This window comes from Microcaecilia unicolor, chromosome 9, assembly GCF_901765095.1.
Source record: "Microcaecilia unicolor chromosome 9, aMicUni1.1, whole genome shotgun sequence".
Taxonomy (NCBI): domain Eukaryota; kingdom Metazoa; phylum Chordata; class Amphibia; order Gymnophiona; family Siphonopidae; genus Microcaecilia; species Microcaecilia unicolor.
In genome coordinates this window covers 40575675-40595200 of record NC_044039.1, presented here as the reverse complement: position 1 = coordinate 40595200, position 19526 = coordinate 40575675, and the positions used below count along the sequence as shown (strand labels likewise).

The 19526-nt window shown below is 41.0% G+C and overlaps 1 protein-coding gene across 1 annotated transcript in view; it reads left to right on the top strand.

Annotated features, from left to right (window-relative positions):
- The window catches only part of CACNA1C (calcium voltage-gated channel subunit alpha1 C), a 1308019-nt gene that overhangs the window by 1101557 nt on the left and 186936 nt on the right, over window positions 1-19526 (top strand). The window contains 1 exon segment of the mRNA XM_030214166.1: window positions 13625-13783. Coding sequence (XP_030070026.1) covers window positions 13625-13783 — 159 coding nt within the window.

Here is a 19526-nt window from a genome sequence, read left to right as displayed (position 1 = left end):
TTCTGATAAATTTGTTATTCTTTTTTTGGCATATGTAGTTTATGTAATTTTTGCTATATGGTTATTGTTTCATTTCAAGTTCTTTCTAGGATTTGGTATGTTTAAACAATTTTAATTAAAAAAAAAATGCTAAAAAGTGAAGACCTGGGTCATAACAATATGATATTCTCCCATGAATAAGATAATATATTTTTTCTACTGATTTTTCTCATGATCCACAAAAGTATGAACTCAAATGAATTCCTGTAAAATTCAGCTAATAAAGAAAAATTACTTTATTGATCTGTAGCTGTATGGTCTAGATGGAAGTCTTGAAACATAAGCTTAAATGATGGTTTCTTATTGATCTAACCATTTAAGCTTCAGTTCTCTAGAGTAATTCTGTTGACAGAACCACTCTGAGAAATTGATAGGGCTGTATATTCGCCTTTGCACAGTATAATTCAGTTATGCATTAGCCCAGTGGTTCCCAAACCTGGTCCTGGAAGCACCCCAGCCAGTCAGGTTTTCAGGATATCCACAATGAATATTCATGACAGAGGTTTGCATGCACTGCCATAATGGATTGTGAGGTAGTCTTTGTATGGGGGGAGGGGGAGCTACTCTTTGCATCCTTTGTGTGTGTGCGCGTGTGTGTGTGTTTGTAATGCAATTGTAAGTAATACAGTTATGAGCTTGCATAGTAGTTTATATGGTAAATAGAATGCTCCAAATAAATGTTTTTGGTACAAAAGTTTAGCAGGAATTTAAGTCAGTAAATTTGGGATGATAAGCTCCTTAGGAATTAGCCTTTCTATGGAGATATGACATTAGCTGTCACTCCAAATGTGGTGCAAAGTCAGCCACCGTAAAAGCACTGTGGCTTTTAGTTTCAGTTTTCATTACCTGAGGTCCATGTGTGTGGAGGCCATTTTGCTCGGATGTAAAATATGGTCTTTCATTATTGAATGTATTATATATATTCTGGCTTGGTTACTAATTGGGTGATTCTAAAGGATTTCCAGGCTCTATTGGCTATGATGAAGATGTAGCATTTTAATCAAACTTGTGGCATGCAGAAGCTAGATTCTATGAGAGAGGAATCTGCAGTGAATGTTTTCAACCACAAGTACTGGTCAGCTTATACTATTAGTAGGAAAATGCTTATTACAATGAAATGAGGTTTTTATATTAGAAAATAATTTGAGTAATGTATTAGTCTTGATTGTAATTTTTCAGAGCATATAGTCCTTGTAACATCGATGTGCTTTTTTTCTTCTGGATTATGCATTAGGCTGAAATAATATCCACAGTGTTTAGACCGGTGTCTGGACTCTTTTACCCTATTTTTAGTAAGAATCTATGTCATGCCTCTCCTTTAATTAAATATAAAATGGGAAAAATCTCAATGCTACCAGGGTATTTCAGGTCCACAACCCAATCTGGTTTTCAAGATTTCCACAATGAATATGCATGAGATGGATTTGCATGGAATGTTTCCATTGTATGCAAATAGATCTCACGCATATTCATTGTGGAAATCTTGAAAAGCCGACTGGGTTGTGGACCTGAAATACCCTGGTAGCATTGAGATTTTTCCCATCCCTGTTGTATATGGAGATAACTGGACAGACTAAGTAGATAAGTCATCTTCAGCCATTATCTACTATCCAGCCAATATTCACCCCATAGCAGAATATGCATGAGATCTATTTTGTTTAATGCTTATTGTTGCAAGCAGATATTCAATGCCGGGTCATGTCTGGGTCTAATTGTTTAGGTGTTGGCTGCCGGAGCTTATGTGAGTCCTAAATGATATTCAGCCAGGACCCTCATAACAACCTATTAATTAAAATTAAACACCAGCAAGATGAAAATACTTTGGTTCATAAATAACAAGAACCTCTGCCAACATCTCACTGTAGCACATACACGAAACAGAAACATCAAGGAAATAGTTGCCCCCTCTGCCCTCCCCAATACAAGACCAACATCACAACTCTCAACTGGACATAAACCCTGTGGTGCATGCTCGGTATGTGCATCTTCTATGAGCACCAATACCTTTATACATCCAATTACAAAGAAACACTACCCACTTAACCATTCCTCAGATTGCAACACAGAGGGTGTTGTATACCTAATTATGTGTCCTTGTCATCTAATATATATAGGAAAAACAATTCGCAAAGTCAAAACCAGAATGATAGAACATAGAAGTAGTATTAGGCGCAAGGACCTTTCTGCACCATTGGTAAATCATTGTATAGAACACTCTCACGAATTTGGTGAACTTCTCTTCTGTGTCCTTAAGGTAGTCTCAAAACCATGGAGAGGTGGAAACCTGGACTCTACTTTGCTTAAACAAGAACAAAGAGCCATTTTTGAGCTGAACACACTTTATCCAGCAGGATTAAATGCTGAATTGGATTTAGCTGTCTTCTCTTGACTACATATTCTATCCTTCCCTTTTTTTCCCGTTTGCACTGTCATCCCCTCATAAGGAGTTTCAATTTTTAGACATAAGTACATCTTATCACATATCCTTATATGTTCAAACTATCTATACATAATTCATTTGTTACGGAGCATCAAATTAGATACATTAATGGAAATAAAGAAAAACACACAATAAATTGTCATATCTTCATAACCAATTTTACTAGATTTTAAAACAACATCCAATAAATATCAAACTAAGCTTAAATTTAGAAGCTTAAATTTCTAATTGTTTTTATTTTTTAACAACTATTTTATTATATCTAAATTAGATTTATTCACATCTAAAAGCAAAAATCTTTCCTTGCTATTCTAATGTATGTATATCTTGACCTAACTTATTGTAATTGTTATCAATTCATTACCAACATCTACAATATATTTTTTAAGAATTTTGAATTTGCCTGCTGTCCTAATGTATTTTAACGTAATGGTTGTCTCTTTTTTTATTATATCATTATCCAATTTCATGTATTTGTTATTTATTTGTAATTTAACACTTGTATTTAGAAATATACAATGTCCATATTATTCTATAATAATTATGACCGATTCTCTGATTAGCGAATGTAATATTTTCTGAATAATGTCTATACATTATACATCCATTTACATCATTTATACCGATACTCAGTATATCTATCTGTTCCCCTTTAAATCTCTCGACTAACAAAACATGACGTCATTACGCAAGCGCTTCGCTCTAACCATCATTCACACTTGCGTGACTACATCATCACGTCTTTTAGATCTTGGCGCGTTTTTTATTTCAAATATATAGGACTGGATAAGCGAGTGTCCCGTTTTGGTTTCTTAAACCCTTGTTTTCGAGAGAACTCATTTTCAATCGGGTGTAGCGCTTTTTAGCGCTTTCCGGATCAGAACACAGGAGATACTGCAAGCGCTATCTGCATTCTTTTTTGTCATCATAAACGACCATCTCCCGGCGGTTTAAGGTAGGAGTTTTCCTCACTGACCCCTTTTTTTACGCATTATGTATATCTAACATGGCTCCGAATACCTCTCAGTGATACTGCCTTATTTTTATATATAATTCTTTGTAATGCTAGCTCAGCCTTTTATACATATTTTTCGTTTCAATAAATACAACCCCTCAGGTGAGCCAATACTAACATATTTGTGTTTTTTATTCACACACTTGATTATTTCTTACCCTCATCATTATACTTTTATTATATAGGCAAACGCGCCTTGTCATCCGCACACTATTGCGGCAACATATCGGTAAGATTGCTTATTTCTCCCTATAACCATATATATGGTCTTTTACCTAAAGATATAGATAATGCACTCGATACAGTGAATATACTCACACTAAAAGCTTTTGGCTATACCTTTGGACACATACATTTCTAATAATGATCGGAGAGATATATATTTATAAATTCATATTTATATATATTTATTTATTTATCTATATATGTGGATGTATATGTATATACATGTAAGGATCTTTTACTGCTCTACATTGCTCTACAAGTTCTACATATGGATGTATATACATGTAAAGATCCTTTATTGTTTTATTAGCATTCTTTTATTTTATACATACAAACAGCCCATCAGGGCTATTTACATTAAACATTAAAACCAAATGTACTTTTCGAATTATAAAATGAAACTCATTTTTATATATATGATATTCATCTCATGATTACTCATTTCCTCTGGTTGCTTTATTTCTTGTATAATAATTTCCTTGATACATTTATGTGTGACATATTGTTTGTTTTTGATTTTAAATGCAATGCGTCCATTATGTTTTATCATATCGATTATTAATTTTTATATATGTATTTATTTTTATATATGTATTTATATGTTTATTTAGACCCCTGAAGCAGGCGCATCTGTCAGCGCCGAAACACGGCCCGTGTCGGGTCATTGATCAATAAAGTACTCCTGTTGTCCTAGTTCTGAAGGCCCAGTGTTGCTTTTTTCTTAAATCAGAAAAGCAATTTAGTAGTTGAGAAGTCTGCTAAGTTTCTTGGTATAATTTTGGACTCCCCTCTATCTCTGGAATTGGAAGTAAACTATTTTTTTTAAGTTTACTTCAAACTTAAACAGCTTAGGACAATCCATTCATATTTCCATGAAAGTCATTTTACTATACTGGTTCAGAGTGTTATCCTATCTCAACTTAATTACTGTAGTGTCTTATATCTTGGTACTTCAGTAAAATTACGGAATAGATTACAATTGTTACAGAATACGGTGACCCACTTGATTTTTAAATCAAATAGACTTGATCATGTGTCACCTTTACTGCAAAAATTGCATTGGTTCAAAGCTCATATCTTTTTCAAATCTTATTTCATCTATAAGATTTTGTATGGTCTTCTACAGTGTGTTCTTGCTATCTACGCATTCAGTATTATTATGTAACTCATTTTTGCTATTCACGGTATTTTCACTTATTCGCAGCTATGCACAGTGTAGTGCAAGTGCAAATGAAAGTGTGTTTCTATGAGGAAGAAGATATTCATAGAGCTGTGCAAGAGTATTGTTACACCAAAAACCTGGGTATACTGTATTTTTACAAAAAAAAAAAAACAGCGTACAAAATACATTTATAAAATCCACAATATAATAAGTAAGCTGTTCTTTATGAGAAGGCTACATGAAATGATGAGTTTATGGGGTTCACTTTATATTTTTGCTACCTAACAGGGTTGCACAGGAACCTAACTCCCTTTTCCCATAGGATCAATGGTTCCGTGTTCGTGTTTGCAGTATTAACAGGTGGTTTCTAGGAACCTAACCCCAGCGAAAAGCGAGAATGGACTGTATTAATAGTGTTCCCTCCAGCAATCGCTGCAAATGTGATGGCCCTAGCTGTGACGCTTCAGCCCACCGGATGTGACGTCAGTGGGTAGATCCTTTAATTTCCATTGCCTTAACAGCATACAAGATAGCTCTCTCCTTGCTGCCTGTCTGCACCTCTGCTTGTTGACCTGTCTCCCTGACTGTGTATTTCAGGAACTTTCTGGTGGTTCTGTTCTCTCCAGCGACCTCTTTGAATGCAGCAGCCCCAGTCATGACAGTCCCACCCACCGGAAGTGATGTCAGTTAATTTCCATTGCTCTAATGTGCATGCGCCAAAGGGGCACACAAAAGGAACAGGGTGTGCTCCTTTATGTGCTCCTGAGTGCGCATCCCTTTCAGACCACATCTTAGCTTTCCCCCGCCAGTATTATAGCCCTTTTTGCCTCTGTAGATACTTAAATTTTTTCCTGCCCTTCTCTTTTTCGCTATGTGCCTTTTCTCAAGTAATGCCAGTACTATGGGGCCATAGGCCTCTCCCTCCTAGTCACCCTTACCATTCAGCCTCCTTACTCAAGGCCCATCCCCCCTCTATCTGCAATATCCATTGGTTGACTTAATACTCATTCCTTACACTCCAAACCTTACCTTATTTCTGACCTAATCCTTGTCCACGGTTTACACCTACTTTGCCTTACCAAAACTTGGCTTCATCAGTTGATATTGCCTGTCTTAATCGAGCAACCCCTCCTGGATTCCTCAACTACATGAGCAACCGTCCATCATCTTGCAGTGAGGGTCTTGCTGTGATATATATACTCCTCCCACTTACAGCTCTTCTGCTTTACCTCCACATGCCATGGTCTCCTCAAATCTCTCAATTTTCGTTTGAATACCTCTCCACCTACTGACTTCCTTCTCTTCTATCACCCTTCTTCTCCTTCTGCTGACTCTATTCAGCTCCTTCGCACCGCACTTGCAGATCACCACCTAGCTTTCTACCCCATTGGAGATTTTAATCTCTACTTAGATAAGCCTACCTCCTATCCCTCCCATGACTTCCTTCTGTTTCTCTCAGACTTGAACATCTCACAGCGCACATTACTGGTCCAACCCATACTCTTGACTTGGTTCTGTCCACCATGAATACCTCTTGCCTTCTGTCACTCGCCTCCTGACTTTTACCTACATTATCCCTCTCCCTCTGCTTCCAGCAACCCTGCTTCTCCCCACCAGAGATTTCAGTATCATTACATCTGACTCTTTGCTCCAAGAATCTAACTTGGAGCTCACTTCTTTCTCTAATCTTCCTTTAGGTCATAGACTAGTTGTGTGGAATGCTTCCCTGTCCTCAACACTTAATACCTTAGCTCCAAACTCCCTGACTCCTTCCTCTCGACCCATTTCTTTCAAAGAACCATGGTTTTCCATGCATTTGCATTGGCAAAAACATCAACTGCACCAATCAGAATGCAGATGGAGGTGCCTTCGCAGCTTGACTGTGCTCGCTGCATATAAATGTGATGCTGCTGCCTATAAATCAGCGCTTGTGAGTGCAAAAAATACACTACTGCACAACCAAGATCTCCAGAGCACCTAATACAGCCACTCTATATTTGGTGCTCAAAACTCTTACCTCCTTCCGACACCACACAGACACAAAACACTCCACACCCTCTGCATCATGTCTGGCCGACCATTTCCAAAAGAAGATCCTTGCTCTGCGCCAGGGACCAGTCATCCCACATCCTACCCTCTTGGGCCCAGTGTCATCTGTAGAGGCACCCCCAGCTACCCTCTCCCAGTTCATTCTCCCTTCTGAGAATCAGTTATTCCACATTATCCAATCTATGATGCTTACTACTGCTCCTCAGGACCCAATCCCTTCAGGCATGTTGAAATGTTTCCTTACTACTCTACTCCCTTTTCTCTCATTGCTGGTCTCTTCTAGCCTTACTGAACGCCATATACCCCCAGCTTGGAAGCTTGCTACCTTGAGACCACAGGTTAAGGACCCCAGCCTACCAACTACAGATTGTGGCAATTACTGCCCTTTCCCTAATCTTGCATTTACGTGAAAGGTACTGGAATCCATTGTTCATGACCAGCTGCAGGATTTTTTGACTGAAGTCCAGGAATTCCACGCAAACCACACCGGGTTCCGGGCCCACTATAAAACAGAAAGTACTATTCTTGGTATCACAGCTTTTATCTGTTCACAGATAGACCGAGCTAGATCAATTCTCCTTTCTGTAGATCCATCTGCAGCTTTTGATTTAGTGGACCACTCTCTCCTCCTTCATCATCTTCACCAGATATGTTTGCGGGGTACTATGTAAGAGTGGTTCTCTTCCTATCTGACCATTGCTATGAAGTTCACACCAGGGGCGTAGCCAGACAGCAGATTTTGGGTGGGCCTAGGCAAGAAGTGGGTGGGCACCAAGTGTTCTCCCCCCAACATCAAAAAAATATCTCAGCTGGTGGAAAAATGTTTCTCTGCACCTTGGCAGTTTGCAGCAAGCATGTGCTGAAAACTATTGTGGAGAGAAGTGTTTTTGTTACCATCAAGGGGAAGTCTGGCCAAGCTAAATGTGTGCTTCTGTTGGGTGGGCCTGAGCCCTAACTGGGTGGGCCGAGGCCCACCCGGGCCCACCTGTGGCTACGCCACTGGTTCACACTGGCGATTCTACCTCTGCATCCTTCACTCTGGACTCTGGTATTCCACAAGGGTCTATCCTTTCCCTTTTCTGTTTAATATCTTCTTGGCCCCAATACTTATACTCCTGCAGTCTGAACTTTGTGGCTTTCATCTACACTGACGTCATACAAGTTCTAGCCACAGTAGATTCCACTGATGCGCAACAACTTATAGATATTAACCAGAATTTGCTTAAAGTTTCGATATGGTTGTGAAAATAAATTATCCATTAATCTTGCCAAGTCCCATGCTATCATCTTCTCCAATTTTGCTAACCAGACTAGCTTTGTCTCTACTCCTGTGTTCCACTCCAGTTCCATTTCTCCCTAGTGTGAAAATCCTGGGGGTTATCCTGGATAGTTCTCTTAACTCTTGACCCTCAAATTTCTTCAGTCGTGAAAAGTTCTTGCTACAAGTTACGTATGATCCACTCTATTTGCCCCTTCTTAGACTCCTCTGCTGTGAATACTGTTCTTCATTCTCTTGTCCTTACTTGGATTGACAACTGCAACTCTTTATAGTGCGGGGTCAGAGTTAAAGATTTAACCTGCCTTCAGTTTATACAAAACATAGCCGTAAAGCTCCTTACCAGCCACAAAAAATACGACCATGTCATACCGCTCATGAAAGATGCCCACTGGCTGCCTGTCTCTCACCACATCCTGTTCAAGCTCCTCCTTCTGGTATACAAGATTCGTACCACTGGTCCCTTGTTTCTCCTTCAGTATCTTATTCCTTACTGTCCATCCCGCAACCTTTGTTCCCTCTAGCAGAATAACTTGTTATTCCTTCCTTTTGTGAAATTTCTCACAAGTCCTTTAGACGCTCTTTCTACTCTATAGAAGTGGGAGTCCAAGAAAGCACAAGGGCAGACGGTCTGCAAACTCCAAGATGGAAAATGAACGAAGCAGACTGTTAAAGTGCAAAACGTAGTTTATTAATAAAAACTAAAGTTATATGCACACAAACAGGGCTGTTTGTGTGCATATAACTTTAGTTTTTATTAATAAACTACGTTTTGTACTTTAACGGTCTGCTTCATTCATTTTACTCTATAGAAGTCCCAGAACTGTGGAACGCACTCCCCCTCCATCATAGGCTTCAGTCCATTCTTGCACTTTTCAAGGCCGACCTTAAAACTCACTTATTTTTAAAGCTTACCCTACCTGACTGCCTGTGTACCACAGTACCTCGCATGTGTTTTCCCCCCCCCCCCCCCTTTCCTACCTGCATTGTAGTTCCTTGTCCTTCCCTCTTTTTTCTCTTGTGATTGCGTTTCTTCTGCTTTCACTTTAAATTTTAAATTGTAAGCCATCTAGATGTTTCTGATGGGCGGGGTAGTAAATTTCTGAATAAACTTGAAACTTAAACTTCAAATGGTTCTCTTACATTCTAATGTTAGAACCAGTCAAACAATGAATCGACTTGAGCTTGGCTTTCCTTATTTTAAAGGAATTCTTTTCTTTTTTAATTTGAGGTATCCTTTTCATATTAAGCAGGGATATAAGATGACAACCCTCTTGTTTTTTGTTTCGTAAATGTTTAAAGACTTACTAGTAAATCTGTCAGTACTGTTATTCTGTATTAATATAGCATTCAGTTTGTGTTGTACACCACTTTGGACCTTTTGGGGGGATTAAGCGGGTTACAATTATAAAGATTAGATAACAAAAAATAATGTACAGAGACCTATCAATCCCCCCCTCCAGTTTCAATCACTCCTTCTGGTTCTGATCCCTCTCCCTGTGACCATACAAACTAAATATGGGTACCATTTATAGAATAGCTCTTAGCGCTCATTTTTTTCAGAGCCCAAATTCAGGCACCATTTAAAGAATCCAGTCCATACTTTATAAAATACTAGTAAAAAAGGCCCGTTTCTGACACAAATGAAACGGGCGCTAGCAAGGTTTTCCTTGGAGTGTGTATGTTTGAGAGAGTATATGTGAGAGTGACTGTGTGTGAGAGAGAGAGAGTGAATGTGCGAGTGTGTGTGTGTGAGAGAGAGAGAGAGAGAGTCTGGGTGCGAGTGTGTCTGTAAGAGTGAGTGTGTTTGTGTGAGAATGAGAGTGTGTGCAAGTGTGTATGTGAGACAGTGTGAGAGAGAGAGAGTGTGTGTTTCACACAGGTACAGTGTGTGTGTGAGAGAGAGTGTGTGTGTGACAGAGATACCTCCCCCCCATCTCTGGTGTCATGCCCCCCCTCCCTCCCTCTCTCTGGTGTCAGGCCCCCCCTCTCTCTGGTGTCTGAGCGTTACTGTGCAGGACGCTGAGCTCTGGCTGTGCTTCAAGGAACTGACCAATCCTATTCAATAGAATGCACCTCCAACATTCTGAAGCCGAGAAACCTCGTGTGGTTGGTCACTTCTGCTTGTGACGAACCCTGAAGTACGTGATGTCAATTCAGGAGATGGATACAGAGAGCAGGAATGCCTCAGCCATGCAGTCAGCTTCAGAATGTTGGAGGTGCGTTTTATTATATAGGATTTGTGTATTGTATACTTGTACATTTACACCTGCTCTCAAGCAAACGTAATGTCTGCGCCTGCCATCTAGGTGTAATTTTTCAGAACTTATGCTAGTGTTCTATAAAGATACATAGGTGCCCATGGGGTCCTTTTACTAAAGTATGTTAAGTCCTTAACATGCCACTAATATGATACCGCAGAAAGCATTAAAGCATTTTGTGGTATTTTGCCTGTTTGCCTGCACTAACCCGATTATTACCTATATTTTTAGAAATATATTTTACAAAGAGCATATTGTGGATGGAGAGTGGGCATTCCTGCGTTATCCAGCTGGCATATTAATGATGAGCAAGAGCTAACTGGATAGCGCAGAGTTAACACAGAAACACTTTAGGAGGTAATAAGTGATCCCACATTAATTCTTTGCAGGTACTGCGCATTAATGGGAACATTAGCGCACAACCTGCAATTAAAACAACAAAAAAAGACCACGTTCATTCTGGGCTTGTGGGAAAGAACCGCCTTAACCTGCGTGAAGCACAGGTTTTACCACAGCTTTGTAAAACAGGGAAAAAATAAGTACCTGTCTGCCCTATTAACCTAGGCATTCTGTTATAAAATTACCCTCTCAGTTTGCATTATTGGATCTTCAAGGCAGGCACGGGGAGTTATCTGCAGCAAGCAGCAGCTACATTCCCGAACTAAAAGCAGGGGGAGGGCGAGAGGCAGGGCCGCTGAGAGACACAGCCGGGCCCAGGGCAGGACTGCACCTCTGCGCTTGAGCTCCCCCCCCCCCAACACCTGAGCTGTTACCACAGTGCCGTACCCCTGCTCCCCCACACTCGGGCCACCACCCCCACATCTTTCTATCTGCTCCCTCTCTCTGTCCTCTCCTGCACTGCTCCTGTCTGTGCCAGGAGTTGAGACCCGGATGATTGTGTTAACACAATACTGCATTAATGCAATCATCTGAGTCCTGGGTGTCCTCTCAGGAGCAGGAGAGGACAGACCCAGAAGCAGGCAGCAAGAAGCTTGTCAGCGCTGGGCCTGGGGAATTCCCCCCCCCCCCCCCCCCCCCCACACACACACACACACACTTTCGGTGGCCCTGGTGAGGGGCTATCTGCATAGCACAGAATAACAGTTAAAACCTCAACTACCTCACTGGACAGACTGAATGAACCACATTGTGCTTTAATCTGCTGTTATTCACTGCAGGGTAGATATTCATCCTACGGCAGTCAACATTTTTCTGACTACCGTCGGCTTTATACCTGGATATTCAATGCTGAGCCATGTCTGGGCTCCAGCATTGAATATCCAGACAAAGGTGGCCAGCTAAATCTTAGCCAGTTAAGTGTGATATTCAGCACTTAACCGGTTAAAAGAATCCATAAAGGTAGGACTGTGTTTTATGTTGTACTATTTATCGGTTACCTTGGCTGGTTAATGCAGAATATCAATATTTAATTGGCTAAGAGGGGCATAATCAAAAGGGGTGCCCAAGTTTTGCTGAGGACTTCCTCGCAAAATGTCCCGGTGGAGGGGCGGGGAAACCCCTATTATCGAAACAAGATGGATGTCCATCTTTCATTTCAATAATACGATCGGGGACGCCCAAATCTTGAAATTTAGGTCGTCCTTAGAGATGGTCGTCCCTAGACTTGGTCGTTTCTGATTTTCGGCGATAATGGAAACCAAAGACGCCCATGTCAGAAACGACCAAATGCAAGCCCTTTAATCATGGGAGGAGCCAGCATTCGTAGTGCACTGGTCCCCCTGACATGCCAGGACACCAACCAGGCACCCTAGGGGGCATTGCAGTGGACTTCAGAAATTGCTCCCAGGTACATAGCTCCTTTACCTTGTGTGCTGCGCCCCCCAACCCCCCCACCCCAAAACCCACTCCCCACAACTGTACACCACTACCATAGCCCTTATGGGTGAAGGGGGCACCTAGATGTGGGTACAGTGGGTTTGTGGTGGGTTTTGGAGGGCTCACATTTACCACCACAAGTGTAACAGATGGGGGGGGATGGGCCTGGGTCTGCCTGCCTGAAGTGCACTGCACCCACTAAAACTGCTCCAGGGACCTGCATGCTGCTGTGACGGACCTGAGTTTAACAATTGAGGATGGCATAGAGGCTGGCACAAAATATTTTGAAAGATATTTTTTGAGAGTGGGAGGGGGTTAGTGACCACTGGGGGAGTAACAGGAGGTCATCCCCGATTCTCTCCGGTGGTCATCTGGTCATGTTGGGCACCTTTTTGTGCCTTAGTCGTAAGAAAAACAGGTCCGGGTGAAAACATCCAAGTGCTTGTCAGGGACGTCCTTCTTTTTTTCCATTATGGGTCAAGGACGTCCAAGTCCTACCTTCGCTACGCCTCCGACACGCCCCTGTGTACTTTGGTCGTCCCCGTGACGGAAAGCAGTTGGGGATGCCCAAAATTGCCTTTCGATTATGCTGATTTGGGCAACCCTGTGGGAAGGACGCCCATCTTCCGATTTGTGTGGAAAGATGGGCGTCCTTCTCTTTCGAAAATGAGCCTGTAAGTGTCAACTCCAAGCTCGGAACACCCCCAAAATAGTTGGTTTCGAGTTGGGCTCTAACTGGACATTTTCAACAGCACTATCCAGTTAAGTGCCGCTGAACATGCCCAATTGGCCCTGGACAAGCAATTTAAATGGCCAGTATCCTCTCCTGGCCGTTTGAATTATTTTTTATATCTGCCCCTGTGTTACTGTGAACAGCCAAAAGCAACTGCTGGTAACCAAGCACAGTGTGATTTGGAGTGATGCATATCAGCACTAGAGAAGTCAAGCACATAAAAGGTTGATGGGAAAACACATACTTCATTTTTTTATTTTAATTAAGGCACTTCTTTCTTTGCTTAAAGGCTGAGTGATTGCCTTTTGGACGGAGTGCACTGGCGTTTGCCATGTCGCTGTGGTTGCTGATGTCAAAATGAGATGTATGAGTATAAGAAAAGATGTTAAAACAGGAACAGGAGGGTAGAAATGTAGCAGAAGGCAAGGAAGGTTCATTTCATGGGAGCTCAGTCAAGGTTTTGAAGGCCTCAGCACTGACAAAAAAACCTTTAAAGATTCAAGCATAGAACAGCTTGCCAATTTTTCACATTCTGGACTAGTATGCTGCTATCAAAGCAGTAAAATAGATCCTCTGCTTGTTTGGCAGCGCCAGTGTGTAGAGTATGCCCTGAAGGCACGTCCATTGCGGAGGTACATTCCCAAGAATCCCTACCAGTACAAGGTGTGGTACGTGGTGAACTCAACCTATTTCGAATACCTGATGTTTGTTCTCATCCTTCTGAACACCATCTGCCTGGCAATGCAGGTAAGTTAAAGAATGAAGCATGGCTAGATAGTCTGTGAACTTTAGGTTATCAGAACTGGCAGGACCAAACCCATGCAGAGCATTTGTAGAACTGACTGATTGAACCTCCCCCCTCCTCCCCCACAGCATTAAATTAGTGGTCCCCATGGACTAATCACAAGCCCCATTCTCTTTGCTATTACCGTTCTCCCTGACACTAGGTCAAGGGGCTTCTGTTTGCTGAGTGTCCCACCACCCTCTGGCACTTCTTTAATTTACGCACAGTGTTATAGAATATGCCCATTCTGCACGTAATGTAGACATCAGCATTTACACCAGGTTTTCATTGGCGTAAATGGCCGCAACTAAATATAGTCATAGAAAATGGGCGCTGGGCATATTCTATAAACTACGCCTAGAGTTAAGCATATTCTATAAGCCACGCCTAACTTTAGACATAGTTTATAGAATACTCCTAGGCGTATTTTTTTCAGCACCGATTTTTTAGGCATGATGTATAGAATCTAGCCCATTAGAGCTTAATGCCCTTTAGTAAAAGAGTCCCTTGGAGGAGTAGCCTAGTGGTTAGTGCAGCGGACTTTGATCCTGTGGATCTGGGTTCAATTCCCACTGCAGCTCCTTGTGACTGTGGACAAGTCCCTTAACCCTCCATTGCCCCAGGTACAAAATAAGTACCTGTATATATTTAAACCACTTTGAATGTAGTTGCAAAATACCACAGAAAGGTAGTATATCAAGTCCCATTTCCCTTCCCTTACTTGTAACCTGGATTGTCCACTGTTGGAAACAGGATCCTGGGCTTGATGGGCCTTCAATCTGTCCCAGTATGGCAACACTTATGTACTTATGTTAGTGTATCTTGAAAAAAAAAAATGAGTGCATACAAAATGAATTTAATGTGGGTTCACCTATGAATTAACACACATAAAGTTGATTTCCACATGATAATATGTGTTAAACAACTTTTATTAACAAAAATAAAAGTCCAAAAATTGCGGGGGAGGGCAGTCCAGAAATGAACTGGAAATGAAAACAAAGTTCTATGCACATTCCTGCATAACTGAGGTATAATTAGAAACTAGGAAAATGTGACAGAAAGATACAGAAATAGATGTAATTATCTTGGGTGCCAGTGACTGACTAAAAAGAGCTCCTATGTTGCCTGTAAATATTACACCTTATAAAGACCTTAATTTTTAAAATATGTAAAACAGAAATGTGAAATGCATGTTAACTAGGTGCAACTTTATAAAATTACCCTCCACATGCCTATTTTAATAAAGCCCTAACAGCAATTACTATAGCTGTGCCAGACATTAGTCCCATAAACATTATAGGTAAAATTGTGTATTTAAATTTCACACAGTCAACTATAGTGCTCAAGGTTAATAAATAACAAGCTCAACAACAATTTCAAAGTGAAATTGAAAAAGCTTCCAATATCAGTAAAATGGCTCAGCATTTTGTCACAAAACTTAAGCTGCAGTGTCGCTTCCTGTGCTTTGACTCTGTACAGAGTTTCAAAGGTCCTGCGCCAGGTTCCTGGTGCTGTGTATGTGACGATCACAAAAAAAAACTTTCATAAATCTAGTATCAATGCTGTGAATCTCCATCCATCAAAAAGCCCTGTGTATTGAAGGAATAAAGGTAGCATTAAAAAAAAGCATACGTTATGGTGATATCAAATGCAAAAGAAAAAAACTTTATTGCTCAGATACATACATAATAGACGGCAATGCCCAGTAGTGGGACAGAGAACAAAAACGATGATTAAAGAACTGAAGAGCTGCACTGCACATTATCTGTTAAATCAAATGGTTTTGCATAATGTAGTTCATAAGTGCAATATTGCTCCCTTAAAGTAGGTCTTGCATGTCTGTCACTACCCCTCCAAAAAGGGGAACCTTATTCAGTAATGAATCATTTGAACTCTTCAAATCTGTTTGCTTTTTCAATACAGTAAGGGTAAGGACTGATTGATAACTCAACTTCTGTGTTCAATCAGATGAGTCTTCATAGGACAAGTGGTGCATCCAACATAAATTAGAGGTACGGACAGATAATAGCATATATGTAACACTGGCCCGTGGCTGACAAAGTTCTGGGTACTGGACTTAATTGCTAGTGAGCATGAATGGGGCCATGCACATTTATTTATTTATTTACTTTATTTATTGGGATTTATTAACTGCCTTTGTGAAAAGATTCACCCAAAACGGAATATGAGTCCAGTCTCGAATTAGGGCGCAGGGGCCGGAGTTATCTCTGGTAGGCCGGAGGGCTTCCCACCCATGTTAGGAGTAATATCACAGTCAATAAAGAAAATAGTCCACATTCAGGGATTGAATCCAACTCTCAGGCAATGGCCAATATATGTATACTGTTTACAAGTCTGGCAACTTACAGTTCCTCCAATTTCCTGAGGTTTGCTGTTCAGCTTTTTCAACTAATCTGCTCCATCCCAGACCATATAGTCTGTCAGTTCTTCTAGTACTCAGGACCCCTCCAGTTCTCGGCACCTGCTGGATCCTTTTGAGACTGACCCAGCTGTCCATCCTACTACTCTTATTGCTCCTTATCCTCAATCGAGAGTGAGGCTCTCCGCCACTCTCATTCTTGCCTCCCTGGGGTGTCTTTTTCCGCCAGGACACCATCTGATATTTCCCTTGTCTCCTGATTCAGGTGACAGACTCCTTTTCCTACTGACAACAAAGGTTGATTCCCTTTATTTGAATCTCCATACCCATATGGGATTCCCCCCCCCCCCTCCCACCCTACTGGTACCTAAGGTCTCGGTGGGGGTTGCGTAACCAAAGACCTAGGCTATCTCCTGCTCAGCCTTTTTTGTACTCTCAACCATGCCCCCTTAGGGTCGGCCTGGCAAATTTGCCCTGCCCTTCATCTCTCATTATAATCCTCTTCCATATAGTGACCCTCAGAAAAGTCCCCATAATTCTGACCTGCACGTAAAGAATTTCCTGTGGGTTGCGTGTATTAAAAAAAAAGACACAAGTAAGCAATAATGCTCCACAACTTATAAATGTTTTGAGAGATGGGATAACACTATTCTCTGCATGCATTGACCACAGGGTTGATGACCCACTGAAGTATTGACCACATCAGCATTGCAAAAAATAAAATCAAAATGAACAACTATATTTTGTGTACTGGTGCGCCTCGTGAAGGCAATGCAGAGTATAATCCGAAAAATAGGGTGGTAACTCCAAAATCTGCTAACGTAAGTGGATACTGTGAACCATCATAGGAACCAAAGCAGAAGAATTTAATTCACACAGAGATTTGTCCAAGGGCTGTTTAGGAATACTCTAACAACAATAATTCACAATTAGCCTAAAATGCACATGAGTAAGCATTATTTGCTACAGAAAAGGGACAGCTGCAGTCATAAAACCTATGAGCTATAATACTAGCCAGATACTTATACTCAGATAATATAGAACGTATGGGACATACTCGTAGCAATTGTCCAATAGGAAGAGGCCTCATGCTCTTCCTATTGGACAGTTTTTCAAATATATCACATGAATGTCTCACTGATGAGAACACATGTACTTTTATGGAAGTCACATGTAGGCATGCTCAGGGGCAGATTTTGAATGAAATGTAGGAAAAGTCACTATTTGCATGTGTACTTTAAAAAATACACATGACCATTTATATCTGTTTCTGAGCAGGCACAAATGTCCATGGTCCCGATATTCAGACGGCTAGAGATAGTCACCAGCATTGAATATCCGGGGGAGGTTTTCAGCCAGTTTGAAGATAATCAACTATGTTGATATTCAGACATAGCCGGTTATCTTTAAACCGGCTAAAGATATACCAGGGTTTGACACAACCAAATATGACTGCCAAACCTGTTTTAAAATCAACGGATAGCTGGTTATATTGCGTGATATAACTGCTTATCTGCTGCAGATATTCAGCAGAGGATAGCTGGTTATGCCCCGCTGAATATTGGCGGATAGCCGGATAAGCGCTATTTAAATGGTCAGTATCCATTCTGACCAGTTAAATAGCGCTAAATATCGGGCAAAATGGCTTTAGTTTAGGCTCAATTTCTGCAGGATTTATTCTGGTGTTTTATAAAGATGCAAAGAGGCCTACCTGTGTTTATGAAAAAGGCTACAAATAGGCATCTCTTTGTCCTCTCAATCTAGGTGACCTATTATACAATTACCTACCACATAGTTGTACTAATTTGTTTTTATTCATTTTTATTAAATTGTATTTTATGTTAAATGTTTTCTGCTAAGATTTTTATAGCTTAATGATTTGGTTTAACTGATTCTTTGGGGTCTGTTTGCTAAAATACACTAAGCAGTTAACACATGTCGTTAGTTCACATGTGTGGTAACTGTTAGTGCAAGACAGCACATGCTCATGTGCTGCCAACTGCATGCCATGTTATGGGACAGGAACCAGGCGGATTATGGTGAAGAGTAGGAGTAGACTTCACATCAAGTTAGTGCATGGTATTTACGCTGTCAAGGCTGCTGGTAGCATGGATGCACTTAACATCTCTTCAAGAGGGTGAATTATATTCACTCACACTACCAGCAAGCAGTTACTGCAGCCCTCTATATTTAAAAAAAACAAAACAAAAATCCAATGCCCCTCCCAGTCTGCATCTCAACCTCCCTTCAACCCTCCCAATGAGGCTTAAGACTCCTCCCATCTCCTCTGATGAGGCTCCCACATTGTAATCCACATCCTGGTGTCCCTGGTGGGTTATTGGGGACGGGGCCAGGAGAAAACCCTGGATGCTACTGCCCTGTTGCCAGCTCTAGCAGCATTCGTGGATTAGGGACTTGAGCCTCACTGTGGGGAGAAGAGGGTCAGGGTGCAGATTGAGAAATTGGATTTTTTTTTTCAAATAAGTGCAGTGGACTGTAGTAAATGCATCTAGATGGAGCAGATGCACTCTCTATGCTATCTGCTATGCGAGAAGTCTGCCCTGTGTGGTAGCTGCAGGACAGTTGCTAGCCACACCCCTGACAGTTACCACAGAGGTTTTCACTCAGTGAATATTAATGTTTGCACATAATGGGGCAGATTCTATATATGGCACCTGTAAAATCCGTGTGGTAAAAAAAAACACCTGGGCGTATTCTCTAAAGTACACCTAAATTTAATAGAATGAGCTTAAATTTCTACATGGTATATAGAATACGCCTAGCGTCTCTCCACACAACCAAATTTGGTTGCATTCATTTAGGCCATGTTTTACTTGCCGTAAATAGATTTAGGCGCAGAGGTCCATATTCTATAACAGTGCGCGTAAATTTTGGAATGCCCACAAAACACCCATTTCCCTGCCCGTAACTACACCCTTTTTTAACTGCGTACATTAGAATTTTGGCACTCTGCGTTACAGAATACACTTAGCAAGTTGTGCACGTAAATTCTAATTATTGCCAATTAGTGCTCATTATTGCTTGTTAAGTGCTGTTATTAACGCCGATTAGCTTGTTAAGCGCTTTGTTATAGAATACGCTTGGATTTCAGAACACTAAGCAGAATAGTGAATCCAACAGAATATAGAATCCAGGGGAATGCTCTGTAAGTGCAAAAATTTCCTGCACTTTAGTAAACAGGTCCCTTTGCTTTGGTCGAGTTTTCCCTTGACTTGCTTCTCTTTTTGGCAGCTCTTTATCTTTAACTCTGGTTATTAAGCTCTTTCTCTCTATTGGCAATCACACAACAGTCGCACTGTAACTTT